This window comes from Oncorhynchus masou, chromosome 5, assembly GCF_036934945.1.
Source record: "Oncorhynchus masou masou isolate Uvic2021 chromosome 5, UVic_Omas_1.1, whole genome shotgun sequence".
NCBI classification, from domain to species: domain Eukaryota; kingdom Metazoa; phylum Chordata; class Actinopteri; order Salmoniformes; family Salmonidae; genus Oncorhynchus; species Oncorhynchus masou.
Window position 1 is genome coordinate 52,179,082 of NC_088216.1, and position 18,126 is coordinate 52,197,207.

The window sequence follows — 18,126 nt, forward strand, 5'->3', positions numbered from 1 at the left end:
GTGGTGACCATATTACAGCAACGCTGGTAGTCATGAGTCATGACCGCAGTAAAATTCCACATAACAATTGAGTCACTGTAATCTCCTTTTATGCACTCTGGACATGCTTGGGTAGTGCCCAACTTGCTAACGACCATCAGGCAAACTCCGTTTTTCACAATTCCTGACATTTAATCCCAGTAAAAATTCCTTGTCTTATGGTCAGTTAGGATCACCACTTTATTTTATGAATGTGAAATGTCAGAATAATAGTAGAGATAATGATTCATTTCAGATTTTATTTCATCACATTTCCAGTGGGTCAGAAGTTTACATACACTGAATTAGTATTTGGTAGCATTGCCTTTAAATTGTTTAACATAGGTCAAACGTTTTAGGTAGCCTTCCACAAGCTTCCCACAATAAGTTGGGTAAATTGTGGCCCATTCCTCCTGACAGAGCTGGTGAAACTGAGTCAGGTTTGTATGCCTTTGTACACCCAGACCAAACCAAAATAGAGACATAAAAAGCTCTAAGGTCCGGGCGTTACAACTTCAATGCCTTGACTTTGTTGTCCTTAAGCCATTTTGACACAACTTTGGAAGTATGCCTGGGGTCATTGTCCATTTGGAAGACCCATTTGTGACCAAGCATTAACTTCCTGACTGATGTCTTGAGATGTTGCTTCAATATATCCACATAATTTTTCCTCCCTCATGATGCCATCTATTTTGTGAAGAGCACCAGTCCCTCCTGCAGCAAAGCACGCCCACAACATGATGCTGCTACCCCCGTATCAGGTTATGTCGATATAGGACTCGTTTTACTGTGGATATAGATACTTTTGTACCTGTTTCCTCCGGCATCTGGGGTCTGGTGGCGATTTTTCTGAATTGTTCAGCAGTCTAATGGCTTGGGGGTAGAAGCTGTTGAGGAGCCTTTTGGTCCTAGACTTGACGCTCCAGTTCCGCTTTCCGTGCGGTAGCAGAGAAAACAGTCTGTAACTTGGTGACTGGTCTCAATTTTATGGTCTTTCCTCTGACACTGCTTATTATATAGGTCCTGGATGACAGGAAGCTTGCCCCCCCCCCCCCCCCAGTGATGTACTGGGCTGTTCACACTACCCTCTTTAGCGCCTTACGGTCAGATGCCGAGCAGTTGCCATACCAGGTGGTGGTGCAACCGGTCAGGATGCTCTGTAGAACTTTTTGTGGATATGAGTACCCATGCCAAATCTTTTCAGTCTCCTGAGGGGGAAAAGATTTTATCTTGGTATGTTTGGACCATGATAGTTCGTTGGTGATGTGGACACCAAGGAACTTGAAACTCTCAAACCGCTCCACTACAGCCCAATTGATGTTAATGGGGGCCTGTTTGGCTCGCCTCTTCCTATCGCTCCTTCGTCTTGCTCACATTGAGGGAGAGGTCGCTGTCCTGGCACCACACACAAACGGTCTCAGTGAACTACCTTCATTTATCCACCATCTTTGTTCATAGCCAACACAACAAATACATTGTTAGTGTGATTGTGTGAGCGCGTAATGGATGTAGGTTTATGTGATTGTGTGAGTGTTGAATGGAAATAGAAATGGTTGGTGATGATGACTGCAGTACCTGGTTGACATGGTCCTCCATGATGCGGCTGTGCTGCCTCTGATGAAGTATCCTCAGGGTGCGTATCCTATCCCCATCTCCTTCTTCCTCTGCCACAGCTTAGCAGGATCTCCTTCATCTGAGGAAAAGGAATAGCTTGAAAAAAAGTAATTATCCTAGCCTGGTCCTAGATCGGTTTGTGGTACCTTCCATACTCCTATATAGCCATAGGTTATTTTCATACCAAGCAGATCTGGGACCAGGCTATCATTGTCCATCCCACTGACTGATCTGAGAGAGCTTTAGCAACATGCAACAGTCCTTTATCAAGTAATTTAGCAACAGTCATTCTGATTGGTCTTACCTTGGTGTCAAGACAGCCAAGGTGTTCCTTCTATTTCCAGATGGCAACCGGGTAACTGTCATTGTCCACGAGGAGTCGCTGGTTTTGCTCATGAAGGTTTTCCTTCTTTCTCTGAATATTTTCAGGCATAATTCTGGCCTGTCTGTGATATTATTGTCTATATAATCAAATGGCTGTCCATGTCAAAGGCTTGATCAAGCCACATAACATGCCAACATCAATGACAGGCCTAAATGAATAACAGGCTTGTCAGGCTACAACAAACAATTTTTCAGATGAGATTGCAGTAGTCACCAGTGTAGGCCACCTAGCCTTCGATTGTTTGGTTTGTGAATTATTATTTTTAACTTCTCACTGTTAATTGGTAATGTAAACTCACCCCATTCCGTACAAATGTTGCGCAACCGCAACATTCAAACGAGGCTACAAAGAAAACTAATGGGACTGTCGTCAAAATCGGGGCTGTGAACTAGGTTTCTATTCAAGCGTTGATCGACATGGTAATGGCTCTATAGTATTGGAGAAAAGTTGAAAAAATTGACCCTCCTGTTACATCTTGAAGTGTCATGTCGTAACGTACAGCATGCATAAAGCAACTATTTCTGTCTAATAATCTCTCTCCACCAGGTGTAGCACTTCTTTCATCCTTTAAAAACAAGAAATGGACAGTGATGGGTAAGGAGAGAATACCTAGTAATTATTTTCGTCAGCATTGCATGCGATCATCATTCTCAAATCCGCTGTTTACTTCTAAGATCACTAGTACCGCCCTGAAAACCCAATTCAAATTCGACACAAACCTTCAGATAGGTATGTCATGACACATTATATAAACTCTTTATAGTGTTTTATTTACATTTTAGAGGCGATAAGGTGATAAATTGGACAGATTGAGTGGAAAAAATTACCTGACGGGGCCCATTGCTTGCTTGAATTATGCAGAAATGGGCAGCATTTAGGTCATGTAATTGATTATGTTGGAAAGGGGAGAAATTGTGCTTTACAATGGTATTGACTTTACAGTTGATCTGGAAGTATTACGTTTTTGGTGCGCTAAAATAAGGGCAATTGTACGAACCAAGACGATGTACAAAAGCATGCTCGAGCGGCAGAGTCGATATCCGCGCTTATAAACCCAGGGCGTTACAATACTTTAGAATGTTTTATTTAATTTAATTTCTTAAATAATTCCACGAGGATCACTTTGGACGTATTGCCAATTGTTCAGTCGTTTAAGCGTTCATCAGCGTTCTACAAATTGGCGCGAATGGCGCAACACAAAATCGGATTGATTTATTATTTAGGCCAGGGTTGCATACCATTTATCTCCAATAAACAGAAATACACATTGGTTGGGAATTGGAATTGTGTGCGTGTCACTTATCTTCTCACCAAATATTGAGCTTCCCTAAACCCAAAATAACTGGCGGAGCTCGGGGCTGCCATTTCGCTGAAAAACGAATCCCATATTGTAGCTTTAATCAGAACATACCTAGTAAAAAATACATTTTAAAAATCGCCCACTGCCGCTAGATGGCAGACTACCGCTAAAAGTTTAAATGCACCAGCCTACTGGTAAAACTTGGAGGCTCCAGGTGGGGGCGAGCTGCGTGTCCCCCTGAGTGCATTTGTCTCCTCCTCGATTGTAGCAGGCAGCAGCTAAATTGAAAACTTATTTGCTGCATTCAGATCACTGGAATTTCTGTATAGCAGCCACGGCGTAGACAGATCTGTGCTACCAACAATCGAATCAAAGGACAACCGCCTCGGTTTGCAGAGTAGAACCGACTCCTGCTGCTACCACCATGGATGATTTAGGTAAATTTGATTGTTGTTATTTCCTAGCTAGAGCTATCGAATTGTTTCCCATCTTTTCTTACTGCCAGATTACCTGGATATCGCTCGTTCCTCGGCGCACAACACATCTGTTAATAGCTATAGCACAGGACAACAAATGTCGCTAACGTTATAGCCAGTTATTACCCAGCTGTAGCTATCCTATTACACAGCGTGGGAATCGGCAGGTTGGAGGCCCGCTGTGGTTCCGAAATTTTGATTTTTGCCTTGGCGTCATGGAGGGAGCAATAGGCTAGACATCCAATTCGTGATTAATGTGATCTCCTGCTAGCTGTGAAGCAATGCTCGCACATGTGTTTTCAAAACCCAATTTGAACATAATGTTAGCAATGTACATGCACATTAGGATTCAGCCTCTAGTTTTTAACTGCCTCGTCACATATTCGTTGATTTGCATATCAACTTTTTAATTACATGACAGATTGCCAATCTGAATTTTGCGAGTCGGTATGCAGTTTTGCCCGGTGCTGACGGGCAATGCAACTAAATGATGACAGCGACTATGCATGCACTCATCTTGCAACACTCGCACTTTTCATGACATTCGGTATCTGGTGACGGAGGTGCACACCTCTTGCTACTTTCCAAGTTGGGGCGTTTGTTGAGCCATAAATGTGTAGCCTCAGGTTTGAAGAAATCTGTTCATTCTAGTTCTCTGCTGCCGTTTGTTTTCATTTTGCATCTACTTATTTAAAGAGTTCATGCGTATCTCTCAATGTAGATGTCTTATATTGAATATTTCTGTTACCTTTATTTATGTACTTTTTAATGATCTTTTTATTTTACCTGTAACTTTGTGAGCATCTGGGTTTCCCTTCTGTTCTATTTGATCTAAGCCAATTATGGGGTCCATGTGCAGATGATGAGTAGGGAGTTCATTCTGGTATTTGAGTACCGGTCATGCAGAAACACAACGCCCCCCCCCCCAGTTTGGACTCGTGGGGTTCATTGTGCATGCTGTCCACACAGTGTGACACCATCTGTTTTCTTACAAAATTTATGAATCTGCTTTTACAATGAACGTCCTAGCTCCACACAAACTGACCACGGCTTATGGGCAGATCAGTGTCAGCTCGCAACCTTAATGGACTTATCAGTGAACAGTGGTGATAACCTGAATTAACTCGCCTCCCAAAATAGCTAGCCTACAATACATGCTATTGCTTTGCTGCTAACAGCATGGAATGGTTGTGCTGTTGCTTCTGTCATCATTAGGGAACCTCCACAAGTGATTAGAGAGAGCACTCCCAGTTCATAATTGTATCAGAGTCTCAAAATAGACCACAGCATTGTGTTTACAGGTTTTGCACACCCAACGCTCACACTCATTCAGCAATGCAATATTGCAGGGGGGAAATCATATATGTGGGTGTGTCTGGGTCTAGGTTTGTCTGTTGGACATGGAAACCATGAGGTTAAATTTAGTCAGTCATCTGAAAAACACATTATTGGATGCAAAAAAAATGCATTTAATTGGATGCTAAAAATGGTTCAGAATAACAGCTTAACGTGAAGACAGGTAATAAACTGTTCTGTAAAAGACATGTGGCTCATGCTATTATGGTATTGATATAGGATGCCATGTAATGTGAGGCCCCTTTAAAGGTCTAATTTGATTTTGGATGTTGAAAAAATTGCCACGCCGACACTTGCAGGACCCGAGCATGAAATGCGGCGTCGTACCTACTGAGTCTTTTGCCTGATTCACATACTATAGGGGACAACCTGAACCGTACTGTACTGGCCCAGATATATTCTTTTCACATTGTCCTTTCCAGCAACTATGGTCGATGCATAACCAGGTCAGCCCAGTATTGCTCCACTCTGTTTTGCTCAGTTTGACTTGACTCAGTAGTGTGAAAAGGGCCGTAGTTTGTTTTCCACTCGAGTTGAACGGGGCACTAACAACTTACCTATGTGACTGCGCCCACCTCAGTGACGTAGTTGAAATCATACACATCTTCTAAATGACCAATGGGAAATCACCCTCCCTTCCAAATGTTATCCTTAGTGTCCAAAGAAAATCATGCCATGAATGTTTGTCACACTAAACCCTGTCAATATTTATGGACACACAGGTTGTGTCCCAAAAGGCACCCTATCCCCTACATAGTGCACTACTTTTGACCCAAGTTCTATGGACCCTTGTTCAAAAATAGTGCACTGTATAGGGAATATGTTGCCATTTGGGATGCAGACACCGTCTCCACTTATGTAGTTGAATGGCTTCTCCTTAAAGTCCTCCCTCAAATATTAGAGTTGCACAATCCAGTGTGGCTTTATGACCATGCAGTGAGGGGTTGTAAATGTTGTCATAGGGATTCTGAATAGATTTTAGGGGGGTTTGAGGGCCACACATCAGCCACAACATATTCCAGAGAATGGAAGTTAAGCTGTATCTTATACTGCCCATTTCATAATAGAAACACTTGGTAATTCATGTCTTTTTTACCCTTGCTTTCCTAGTTCATCTTATGGCTGAATTAGAGTTTAGGACCAAACTTTACCAAGTAATTACTCAGTTATTTAATTGAAAAAAGGACTGGTAAAGTGAAATGTTTACCGGGAAGATTTTCCTTGGTAGGCAGAGGTATATCATGAAAAGAGGGGCCAGCAAGTTTGTCCTCGTCTCTCTCTGAAGTGCTGAGGCGGCAGCCCCCAGGTAGCCTCTCCCTCTCTCACACACACTTTATGGACTCTGTTGTCTATTTCTGGCACCCTCACTCAAACCACACAACCCCGACCCAGGCCGGGCTCCTATGCATAAACAAACCACACACACACAAACGCAGGAGGAGGATGAGAAGTGTGGTCTCACTCCTCTTAAATGTGTTTGCTGACTTGTCAGTGAGTGGATGTGAGAGGCAAAAACACACAAGACCACTCAACTAGTGTTATGTGCCATGTGTTCCACATTTTTACACTTACACTGCACAAGAATATAAACAAAATATGTAAAGTGTTGGTCCCATGTTTCCTGAGATGAAATAAAAGATCCCAGAAATGTTCCATTTGCAAAAAAAGCATATTTCTCTCAAATTCTGGGCACAAATTTGTTTACATATCTGTTAATGAACATTTTTTATTTGCCAAGATAATCTAACAGGTGTGGCATATGAAGAAGTTGATTAACTTCATTGGTATAGGGGGCAGTGTTTTCACTTTTGGATGAATAGCGAGCCCAGCGTAAACTGCCTCCTACTCAGTCCCATATGCTAATATATGCATATTGTTAGTAGTATTGGATAGAAAACACTCTGAAGTTTCTAAAACTGTTTGAATGATGTCTGTGAGTATAACAGAACTCACATGGCAGGCAAAAACCTAAACAGGAAGTGGGAAATCTGAGGTTTGTAGTTTTTCAACTCAGTCCGTATTGACGATACAGTGCAATATTGGTTACGTTGCACTTCCTAAGGCTTCCACTAGATGTCAACCGTCTTTAGAACTTTGTTTGATGCTTCTACTATGAAGGGGAGCTGAATGAGAGGGGAATCAGTCAGAGGTCTGCCAGCAGTCACGAGCTCAGTCACACGCATTCACATGAGAGGTAGCTCCATTTCCATTGCTTTTCTACAGACAATGGAATCCTCCGGTTGGAATATTATTGAACATTTATGATAAAAACATCCTAAAGATTGATTCTATACATCGTTTAATATGTTTCTACGAACAGTAATAGAACTTTTTGGAATTTTCGTCTGACCTTTCCGCTGGAAGTTGCATGTTTTGATTTGTTTACCAAACACCCTAACAAAAGGAGGTATATGGACATAAATTATGAACTTTATCGAACAAATCAAACATTTATTGTGGAACTGGGATTCTTGGGAGTGCATTCTGGTGAAAATCATCAAAGGTAAGTGAATATTTACAATGCTATTTCTGACTAATGTTGACTGCGCAACATGGCAGATATTTATTTTGTCTGGTTTGGGCTCTGAGCACCGTTCTCAGATGATGCTTTTTCCGTAAAAAAATGTTGGAATCTGACACAATGGTTGCATTAAGGAGAAGTTTATCATAGGTTCCATGCGTAACACTTGTATTTTCATCAACATTTATAATGAGTATTTCTGTAAATTGATGTGGCTCTCTGCAAAATCACTGCATGTTTTGGAACTACTGAACATAACACGCCAATGTAAAATGACATTTTTGGATATAAATATGCACTTTATCGAACAAAACATACATGTATTGTGTAACATGAAGTCCTATGAGTGTCATCTGATGAAGATCACCAAAGGTTAGTGATGAATTTTAACTCTATTTGTGCTTTTTGTGACTGCTCTCTTTGGCTGAAAAAATGGCTGGGTGTTTCTGTGACTTGGTGGTGACCTAACATAATCGTTTGTGGAGCTTTCGCTGTAAAGCATTTTTGAAATCAGACACTGTGGCTGGATTTATGAGAATTGTATCTTTAAAATGGTGCCTAATACTTGTATGTTTGAGAAATTTGATTTTTGAGATTTCTGTTGATTTGTATTTGGCGCCCTGTAATTTCATTGGCTGTTGTCGAGGGGTTCTGCTAGTGGAACGCAGGTTAAACAGCATGATACATTAGAGACAATAAAAGGCCACTCTAAAATGTGCAGTTTTGTCACACAATACAATTCCACAGATGGCTTAAGTTTTGAGGGAGTGTGCAATTGGCATGCTGACTGCAACATCGTTTTAGAGAATTTGGTAGTACGTCCAACCGGCCGCACAACTGCAGACCACGTAACCACGCCCGCCCAGGACCTCCATTTCCGGCTTCTCCACCTGCGGGATCGTCTGAGACTAGCCACCTGGACAGCTGATGAAATTGTGGGTTTGCACAACCGAAGAATTTCTCCACACTGTCAAAACCGTCTCAGGGAAGCTCATCTGCATACATATCATCCTCACCAGGGTCTTGACCTGACTGCAGTTCGGCGTCGGAACTGAGTTCCAAGTGGGCAAATGCTCACTTTCGATTGCAATTTGAAGGCACAGAGATACCGTGACGAGATCCTGAAGGCCCATTGTCGTGCCATTCATCCGCCGCCATCACCTCATGTTTCAGCATGATATTGCGCAGCCCCATGTCGCATGGATCATGCCGCCTTAACCAGCTGCAGCATTGGAGCTAGCACATGGACAACCAGAGCTTTGACAGCAATGTGAGTTACACCTACAGGTGCAATTTCAAAAATGTATGTCCCCTTGACAATCAATGCCTTTTAGCAGAAATCAAACTTCAAATTGTGCCTCTAAGAAAGCACACACACGTGCTCTATTTAATGCCCGAGAAGCCGGTGTTCGGAGGATATATAGGCACGGGTGTTGTTCGGCTCAAGGCAAAGTCGAGCACTATGCCGTTCTGCACGATGCGTTTCTAAGACTAGGGTTATAGTGTAGCTCTACATCAGCACATCCACCACTAACACACCCTCAACTTCCGCAGTTGAGGGCGTGGCCATTTCACATCTGAATGTGCCCCCTGCTAAATGTATATGTACGTGTGTTTCCTCAAAAGCTAAAACAGGCCAGTTTGAAGTGCCGTTATTGCACTGGGCTGAGTGAGAACTCGTTGTTACCCCTGAATGAGAACTGACATACATAGACTCCTCCTGTCATCTGGTTCTAATGTTCACCATTACACTGCACACGGGACCACTACAATAGTGTGTGTGTGTGTGTGTGTGTGTGTGCGTCACATAAATTGATAAGGTATAATGTTGGCCTAAGTTTATGGGAATAGAATATGCTTGACATGGACAGTGTGTTTTACTGTATTTTAAAGGGCTTCTGTCTGTGTTGTGTGAGTGAGAGGGCTCAGTGGAATATCTTAGTTGTCACTGTCTGTTTGTCAGTCTTGGCGGAGGGAGATGGCCCAAGGGCCAATGTGTCATTTCCTCTCGTAATGCAAAGCACAGCAGCCCCATGTCTCTGAGTCTGACTTGATCTCTGTGCCTGCCTCTGCAGCCCTATGGGTCTGTGTGCCTCTGACCTATGTGTAGCCTTTGTCTGGGAGGCTGCATGTGACTGAGTGCTTTCTTGCGTGTGTGTGTGTGTGTGTGTCTGTGGTGAGGCATAAGTGACCGGGGCTTGGGAAGCACAGTGACTTGTGCTTCAGGTACTTCTAAGACTGTTTTCCCGGGTACTATTATTCCTTGACTAAAATGCTTTTTGGAAGGAGAATCTTCATTAAAAGGGCTGTTCAGTCCAGGACAAGGATTATTCTAAATCCGGGAAACAGACACCGAACATTCCAAATTTGATGTAGTCTTTTACGATTCACAAGTTCTATCCGTCACTTGTGGTAGAATGTGGTTCTGTCTAAATGTGGCCATGCCCACATCTAAATCTTTCCTTTTCTAGTGGTAAGTGAGAAGTAGCCTGTGACTGGTAAGTCTTCAGACCCCTTGACTTTTCCCACATTTTGTTACGTTACAGCCTTATTCTAAAATGGGTTAAATGAAAGCAATACTCAGCGATCTACACACAATACCCCATAATGACAAAGCACTTTTTTTGTGTGGATTTATCACATGTTTAGCATTTGGTAAAGGCGCAGTTAAGCGTTAGAGGCAGAAAAGCATAGGTCTAAATTTCTAACATGTTTTCACTTTGTCATTATGGGTGGGTGAGAATAATCTATTTAATACATTTTTGAAAAAGGCTGTAACATGACAAAATGTGGGAAAAGTCAAGAGGTCTGAATACTTTCCAAGGGCCCTGTAGACGTTCAACAAAGTCCTCCACTTGAAATAGTCCCTCAAAGTTGATGTCAGTTTTTCTGAAGTAAGATCCTCTTTTTCTTCCTTTGTGGCGGTGACAATGCCTGTGAACTACGCCCAACATTTTAGGTCAGCGACAAAACAATCACATCTATGTACACTGAAACAACTACTGCTAGTACAGACCACAAAACAATGCCGGTGCAAACTTCAACCAAACACCTCTGAAATGAACAATCGCCATAATACTGCAGCGCCACTGGACGTATGTTGAAAAGATAACCTGTCGAAGACAATTCACACATTGAAATAGCCAAGCACTTCAAAGGCCTGACTTCACTGAGGAGGTAACAGCTGTTTCAGAGCTAGTGAAAGGGCGTGACAGGCGTTTTTAAAGCCCGACTTCATCCGTCAAACAGTACACTGTCCTTCTGTATTTGGGCACAATTGCAGTCCTTTTTATTAGGTGTGTGTGCGTGACAGTACGTTCGTACTTATGTGGAGTTCTTAGGAGAATGAACAACATGCGCGGACGGTGGAGAGTTTCTGTAGGTTCCAATCATCTGCTGGATCCAGTTATAAGGCAAGCTGGACCAATCCAAACTCAATTTCCAGTCGTCTCCTCTGACAACACGGATTACAGATTAGGACTATAACCCACTGCTGCAGGAGATGGGGCTTCTACGTCTGCGGAAACAGATTTCCAGGCCAACTACTGCTTAATAGAAGCCTCCCCTTCTCAGTCCGAACCCTTTCACCCTCTCACTCTCCCTCTCTGGCACTTAAACAGCACTGATTGTTTTCCAGCCGATGATGTGGCCTGGCGGGATCTTTGCCTGAACTTTATGGCGTTTCAGGGGCCGTTCCCCTCCTCCTTCTCTTATTGTGTCCAAGACGGAGGTTGACAAAGGCAGGCCTGTCTCGGACCCTGTGATAAATACTGGCCTCCAGAACAGAGACAGTACCGCTCAGAGCCCAGGCAGAGACGAACATCAAGTTGATCAGTGGTCTAGTCAGCAGCCTCCAACCCCATGGACCAGTATGTCTAGACCTAGTAAAGTGTTCAGTCAAGCCTCTTGCTCATTGTAAACAGTGTGTATTCTTATGCATCTCTGCAAATTTCGTGAAATAAGACATGGGTTGTAGTCATTCAATCAAATTCTATTCCCAGAAATGCACGCAATCGTTTGAAAACATTGCATTTGGTCTTGGTAATATGTTTATGGATGAGAGATGAGAAGCTGAAACTAGAGTGAAGTGTGAGATTGAGAGTAGGGTAGAGAGAACATAAGTGGGTCTCCCCCTGTGCAGAAATGTTTGATCTCTCTAGAGTTGGTACAAAATCCCAGAGGATCTTTGACCTCGGTTGTGTTTATTAGGCACGAAACGGAATGGAAACCAACTGAAACAGAGTGGGACTACCCGAACTAGTGTCCAATGAGAAACACGTTTTTGTTTTTTCATTGTAAAACGTTTTGCAACTATGTTCCCTTGTGAATACAACACAGGACTTTTCTGGTGGATCATTAATTAAGATGTTTTTATTGCTTATGTTCTGGTTTGCAATGTGGATGTGCACAGGGCCCTGGCCAGAAGTGTTTCTAGTGCTGCATTGGTGCTTGAGCATGGCACAAGTGTTTGTATGTTACTGCACTTTGGTTACAGAAGAGGATATCTGGGCCACATAGCCCGAGGATATGTGTTAAAGGCTTTTGAAATGATTGCTGTGGACAAGGGCTCACTTGAAAAAGAGATGCCCATCAATCTCAAATGTGACCTAAATTTAAAGGATGCGAGTGTGTGTGTGTGTGTTTGGAGAGTCCCATCTGAAGAGTGAAGTACTCCGAGTCATTTTCTCTTAAAGTCTGTCTGTGTGCTTGTGTGTCAAGTCATTATTTTGAAAACCGTATGGGTAGCCATGCATGTCATACTCCATCCAGAAATATTCTAATGCTCCTAATAAGTCTCGAATTAGCCTGACTGAACAATATTTGTATCTTATGGTGCAATTCTGGGGGCGAACTCCGGTATCTGTGACCAACAGATACCGTTATTCCCAAGCATGTGAAATCCATAGATTAGGACCTAATGAATTTATTTAAATTGACTGATTTCCTCATATGAATTGTAACTAAGTAAAATCTTTGAAATTGTTGCATGTTGCGTTTATATTTTTGTTCAGTGCATTTAGTAGGGCGAGGACAATACCTTTTTCGCAATACTCATTAGTATCATGGCAAGGAAACAAAACAAGAAGCGAATATCTTTAGGAAAACAGCCCTAATGTTGGAAACAATGTCACCCAGTCGCATTTGTTTATTTCCCATTTATTTTCCAAGCTCAAGCACACCTTATTTTACAGCATGTTTTAAAGGACCAAATAGTTCGGTCTGATTTGTGTTGTAATTTTTGCCATGGAAAGAATATCACGAAACTGGTATCGTCCCCGGCCCTACTTCTTTTAGAACATACTGTTCTTATCATCCGTACTGAGAAGGCGTCATCTTAGATGCGTGATCACACTTGTTCCCGGCCGTTCGTTCATTTTTCTAAAGAGCGTCCCCTATTCTGATGATCAACTCTTGTCCAACATTGCTAGCTGTGAGAATATTATTCTCTTCCTCAATAGTGTGCAGTGAATTCTACTAGATTAAAAGCTGAAATGAATATGAATTCCTGGCATTTAACCCTTTAACTCGTTGGAACTGGCATGTATGCATAGGGCTAAATTGAAATGTTTCTTACAGAATAAATATGGAAAGCATATGCATAACCAGTAGTCAAAATAAAGAACCCTTGAATGAGTAGGTGTGTCCAAACCTTTGACTGGTACTGTAGCTTGAAGATTTAAAAAAAAGAGTAATGTGCGAATATTGTGCAATCCAGGTGTGCAAAGCTCTTAGACTTGCCCAGAAAGTCTCCCAGGTGTAATCCCTGCCAAAGGGTGTTCTAACATGTATTGACTCGGGGGTGTGAATACTTATTTAAATTAGATATTTTTGTATTTTATTTTCAATAAATTAAAATGCTGTCTTACAGTGTTATGCTTTCACAAGGCAATTTAGACAAACCGATCAGAATTTTGGTGCTCATTGAAAGGAGTCATGTGCCATGGCAAATTTTCTTCACAATAGCAGACATAATGTAGGATCAGTCTGTTCAGAACAACCCAGGTTATGACGACATGTCATCTTGTAACTGTACATCAAACATAGAGATCATAAGCGTTGACACTGTATATGACATGAGTTCCATGATTTGGAAATGTGAAGTTCACATTTGGACTTATGGGTGCTTGGCTTGCTTGTATGACATCAAAGCAGTATTTATTATAATCCTCAATGCCTCATCTTTCAAAACACATCAAGTCATTTTCATTTACAGAATTTCCCTCTCAGACAAACAAACATTTGCAAAAGTTGCCCAGTTGCCGGCAGGGATGGGTCACTTCTTGTCACGCGCGTTGCTCAAGTTCAGAATGGCTGTGAAAACCCATACAGCACTGTGAAGCGCAGAGCCAGAGCTCTGACATCATCTATAGCATGTTACTATACAGCCACTACGTTCCAATTTAGACCCTTATAGAGCCCCACAGTAGAGGTGTCATAATACCCATAAAGCCTAGCAGTCAAACAGGGAAATGATTCCAATTGGTTTTCCACCGTTCATTATTCCCATGGGGGATTTTAGAAACACTTCAAATAAGGGATGTGTTTAGTGAAGGATTATCACGGTGTGACGTTTTGGTAACCATGTAAATCTCTCTCGGACAAGGTGATTTATCAATATATTCAGCTCAATTTGGTCTCTTGATTCGAAAAATGCTCATTTGCATCAGAGTAGACTACAAATCCCTGCAAGCTCCTGCCCATCATCTCTAGCTGACACCTTTAATAACAGTTATTGTGTGTATTTAAAGCTTGCACAAGACAGAATTGTCAATTGAAATACATTTTGCAAATGTATTCATTACTAAATTTAGCTAACATTAGATAAGATGCACTGTAAATGCATTTAGTATTAAATCAGGAAAGCTTTATCTACTGGTAGCCTACTGATGTAGGATCTTAATTTGAGCCAGTTTGCTACAGCAGGAAAATAATCCTGAAGCAACATGAAATGTGAATTATTATGTGGATCATAGTCAATGCCCATTTTTTTGTACGGGTTGATGTACTTTTGTAAGTGGAAATATACTACAAGTTTGTATTTCCTGTTTTTTTGGCAACAAAAGAGTGATCGAATTAAGATCCTACATCTTTATATCAGAATTGACTTTCTAAATCTCTGCTCAAGTGTTCAACTCATTGAAGAACCAACAGCCTTCTAAACATATGAGCAGGGTCATTTCTAGCTTTATTTAATCTCTCCCATGACTTCTGCAATCCTCACACCTTCCCCCTTTTCCTTCCTTGCTTTCTTGCCTGTCAAACTCCTATATTCTCTCTCTAACTACCCCGCCCCCCACGCTTTCTCGTATTTAAAAAGCAAGCAGGCGATAGCATGTCAGTAATTCCCAGCACACCTCGTTGCCCATCAGATAAGAAGGGAAAGAAGAGAGAGTGGGGATATACAGTTTATGCACAGATAGATAGAAGGCAGGCATGTTCAACAACCTAAACCATAGCAGATTCTCCCTCCGTCTTTCACTCCCTCTGTCCATTCTCTTGTTGTTTGACATACTGTATTAGGGCTTTTTACAATACATGTCCCTATACCAAGTAGCCTATTTTTAAGATGGGAACACACAACACAATGACATTTAAAGTACTCATGTTGACCTCTCATTCTGCATAACAGTCCCCCCCCCACCTTTCTCTCGCTCAAAACCCAATGACATTTAAAAGCTCACTGTTGACTTCCCATTCTGCATAACAGTCCCTTTCTCTCTCTCTTTCACGCTCTTTTAACAATTCAATGTCGCCCTCTTCAGTCTGCAACAGACACTGGTTGATCTAGAATGAAGCAGAATGGTGAACAAGACTACTGAAACCCATATTAGCTCGTGGCATCTATATTTTATATCCTAAGCAGCAACACATACTATCATCCAGCATGAACATTTATAGTGAATAAAACATTTGTGGCTTACATAAGAGAATAATTAGGTGATAATGCCAGAGAAGCCGGTGTTTGGAGGATATATTGGCACGGGTGTTGTTTTGCATTTGTTTAAGCTGTTTTCTAGTGACATTTATTTGGATACATCCATAACAATGAGCAAATGAGGCACGATTTTGCCTGGCATAGAAAATGTGCTCACTCGTCAGGACACTTGTTCAGAGGAGATAGCCAACAACACAGCTAACACAATCACTTCAAACTGAAACTGGAAAGACTGAAAACTAGCTGCACATCGTTTCACCTTTTTTCAACTGACATTTCATAAAAAATGATGCCAGCTGATTCATGATTTGGACTAGCCTAGAAACCCTGCCTGCCTGCCTGTCTCATCCGGACACGTTCATTACTATGGGACAGCTGGAGATCGAATTTAAATTTTGAAACAATGTTGGAGAGACAGACAGCAAGGTTTATACAAATCTCTGCTGTTGAATACTAAATGTTATTCTAAAAGAAATGTGAGATAATGTCATAGATTTAGCCTGTGGTAACTTGTGGAATATACACCAGCTGGAATGAGGTTTTAACCAATCAGCATTCAGGATTAGACTCACCCGTTGTGTAAATCCTTTTAAGGATCGAACCCTCTAAAAACAAATATTCCCTGAAAATGACGTACCTGAATCTAACTGCCTGTAGTTCAGGCCCTGAAGCAATGATATGCATATTCCTGATACCATTTGAAAGGAAACACTTTGAGGTTTATAGAAATGTGAAATTAATATAGGAGAATATAACAGATTAGATCTGGTAAAAGATAATACAAAGAATTTTTTTTTTTGTATTTTCTTTTTACCGTCATCTTTGGCCATAATGTATTATTCCAGCCCAGGCACAATGTAGATTTTGGCTACTTGATGGCAGCAGTGTATGTGCATAGTTTTAGACTAAGCCAATGAACCATTCCATTTCTGTTCAGAACTTTGTATCAAGACTGCCCAAATGTGCCTAATTTGTTTATTAATAATTTTTCAAGTTCATAACTGTGCACTCTCCTCAAACAATAGCATGGTATTATTTCACTGTAATAGCAACTGTAAATTGGGCAGTGCAGTTAGATTAACAAGAATTGAGGCTTTCTGCCAATATCAGATATGTCTATATCCTGGGAAATATTCTTGTTACTTACAACCTCATGCTAATCCCATTAGCCTCCGTTAGCTCAACCGTCCCGCGGTGGACCCACCGATCCTGTAGAAGATTTATGACATGATCTGATGGAGAATTTTGTCTGTTGTGTTAGTATGGAAAAGCAAGTTTGTTAGCTAATTGTTGCCAAAAAGCAAGGCATCATTTACGATAGGCAGTGTTTTGGCAAAGGCCTGCTTTTTAGCTGGGTGGGTAGAAAATGGGACATAGTGGGTAGCACTGAGATAGCCTACCCAAAGAAAGTGCTGAAAACATTTTGGCTCACTATTTAAAAAGAAGATGTAGATCAAGCTGTAGGATGAAAAATACCAGAGTTTTTGCGCAGGTACAGCTGACTAGCGCTAGCAAACGCTACCTAGCAACAACAACAAACAAAACGTTTTTTTACAAATCGGTACTTTGAGTCAAAGTATAGATATAATATAGTCCAAAATAATATTGCGATATGTAACTTTATTAATAACACATAGTAATGCACTCAAAGTTTATCTTCATTCCCTCTTTTCGTCCTGTTCTCTCACTCTTCTCTTAAATCCCTTTTATCTTTTTCCTGTCTGGATCCCTTCATCTTCCTGCTGTCTTCTCCTAAAAAAACACACACCGTTAATTTGAACAGGGAAGGAGCCCCCACGGTCTCACCAACCCACTTCTATGCTCTAGGGAGGGGCTTCCCCTCTCTCTGTGTCACTAACTCTTTCTCTCTTCCCTGTCTGGCCTTGTAATGAATCCTATGTGACTCTATGCTCAAGGCGGCATCGTAATAAATAAATGTAAATACCGCTCACCGTTAATATGAACAGGGAGGGAGTCTCCACGATCACACCAACCCACTTCTAGCCTTCTCTCTCTCTCAGATTTCTTTCCATTCTCTTTTCTCTTTTCTTCGTGTTGTGGCACCTTTCATCTCACCTATCTTGGTTTACAGGCTTCATTTCATTCAGGTGTAGTAGCCCTATTGTTCAGTATTTGGTTACGATACACTGCAAGGAAAATGTAGAACATTCTTTATGGTTGCTGATCCTGCAGTTTGGTCATGCTCTTCACCCAAGCACATAAAGCTCTGGTGGTGTGTATATTTAGGGGCTTTAGGCTTCTTATTTTAGCCAGGGGGTCGCTCAACCTCTTACCCGGGGGCTCAAGTCGCCCTAGTTACCGTCTGTTGGGCGACTGGTTTATGAACTTCAATACGGCTCATATCTTTTTACCGTATTACATTTAAGAAATGTATTCTGTCCGTGATGTTCTCTTCCAAAGGAGTCAGCATTTTTTCAAGGGAAGAGGATTTGTTTAGTATGCAGAGGTTGAAATGCTATCTCCCAGCTGCAGGCGACTCGAGGAGACACTCCCTCATTC

The 18,126-nt window shown here is 41.6% G+C and overlaps 1 protein-coding gene across 1 annotated transcript in view; it reads left to right on the forward strand.

Annotated features, from left to right (window-relative positions):
* Positions 1–3,575: 3,575 nt before the first annotated feature.
* LOC135539800 (paxillin-like) overlaps positions 3,576–18,126 on the forward strand; it is a 41,200-nt gene continuing 26,649 nt past the window's right edge. Inside the window, exon 1 of the mRNA XM_064965933.1 lies at positions 3,576–3,754. Within this exon, the coding sequence (XP_064822005.1) occupies positions 3,742–3,754 (13 nt within the window). The 5' untranslated portion in view covers positions 3,576–3,741. The remainder of the gene's footprint in view (positions 3,755–18,126) is intronic.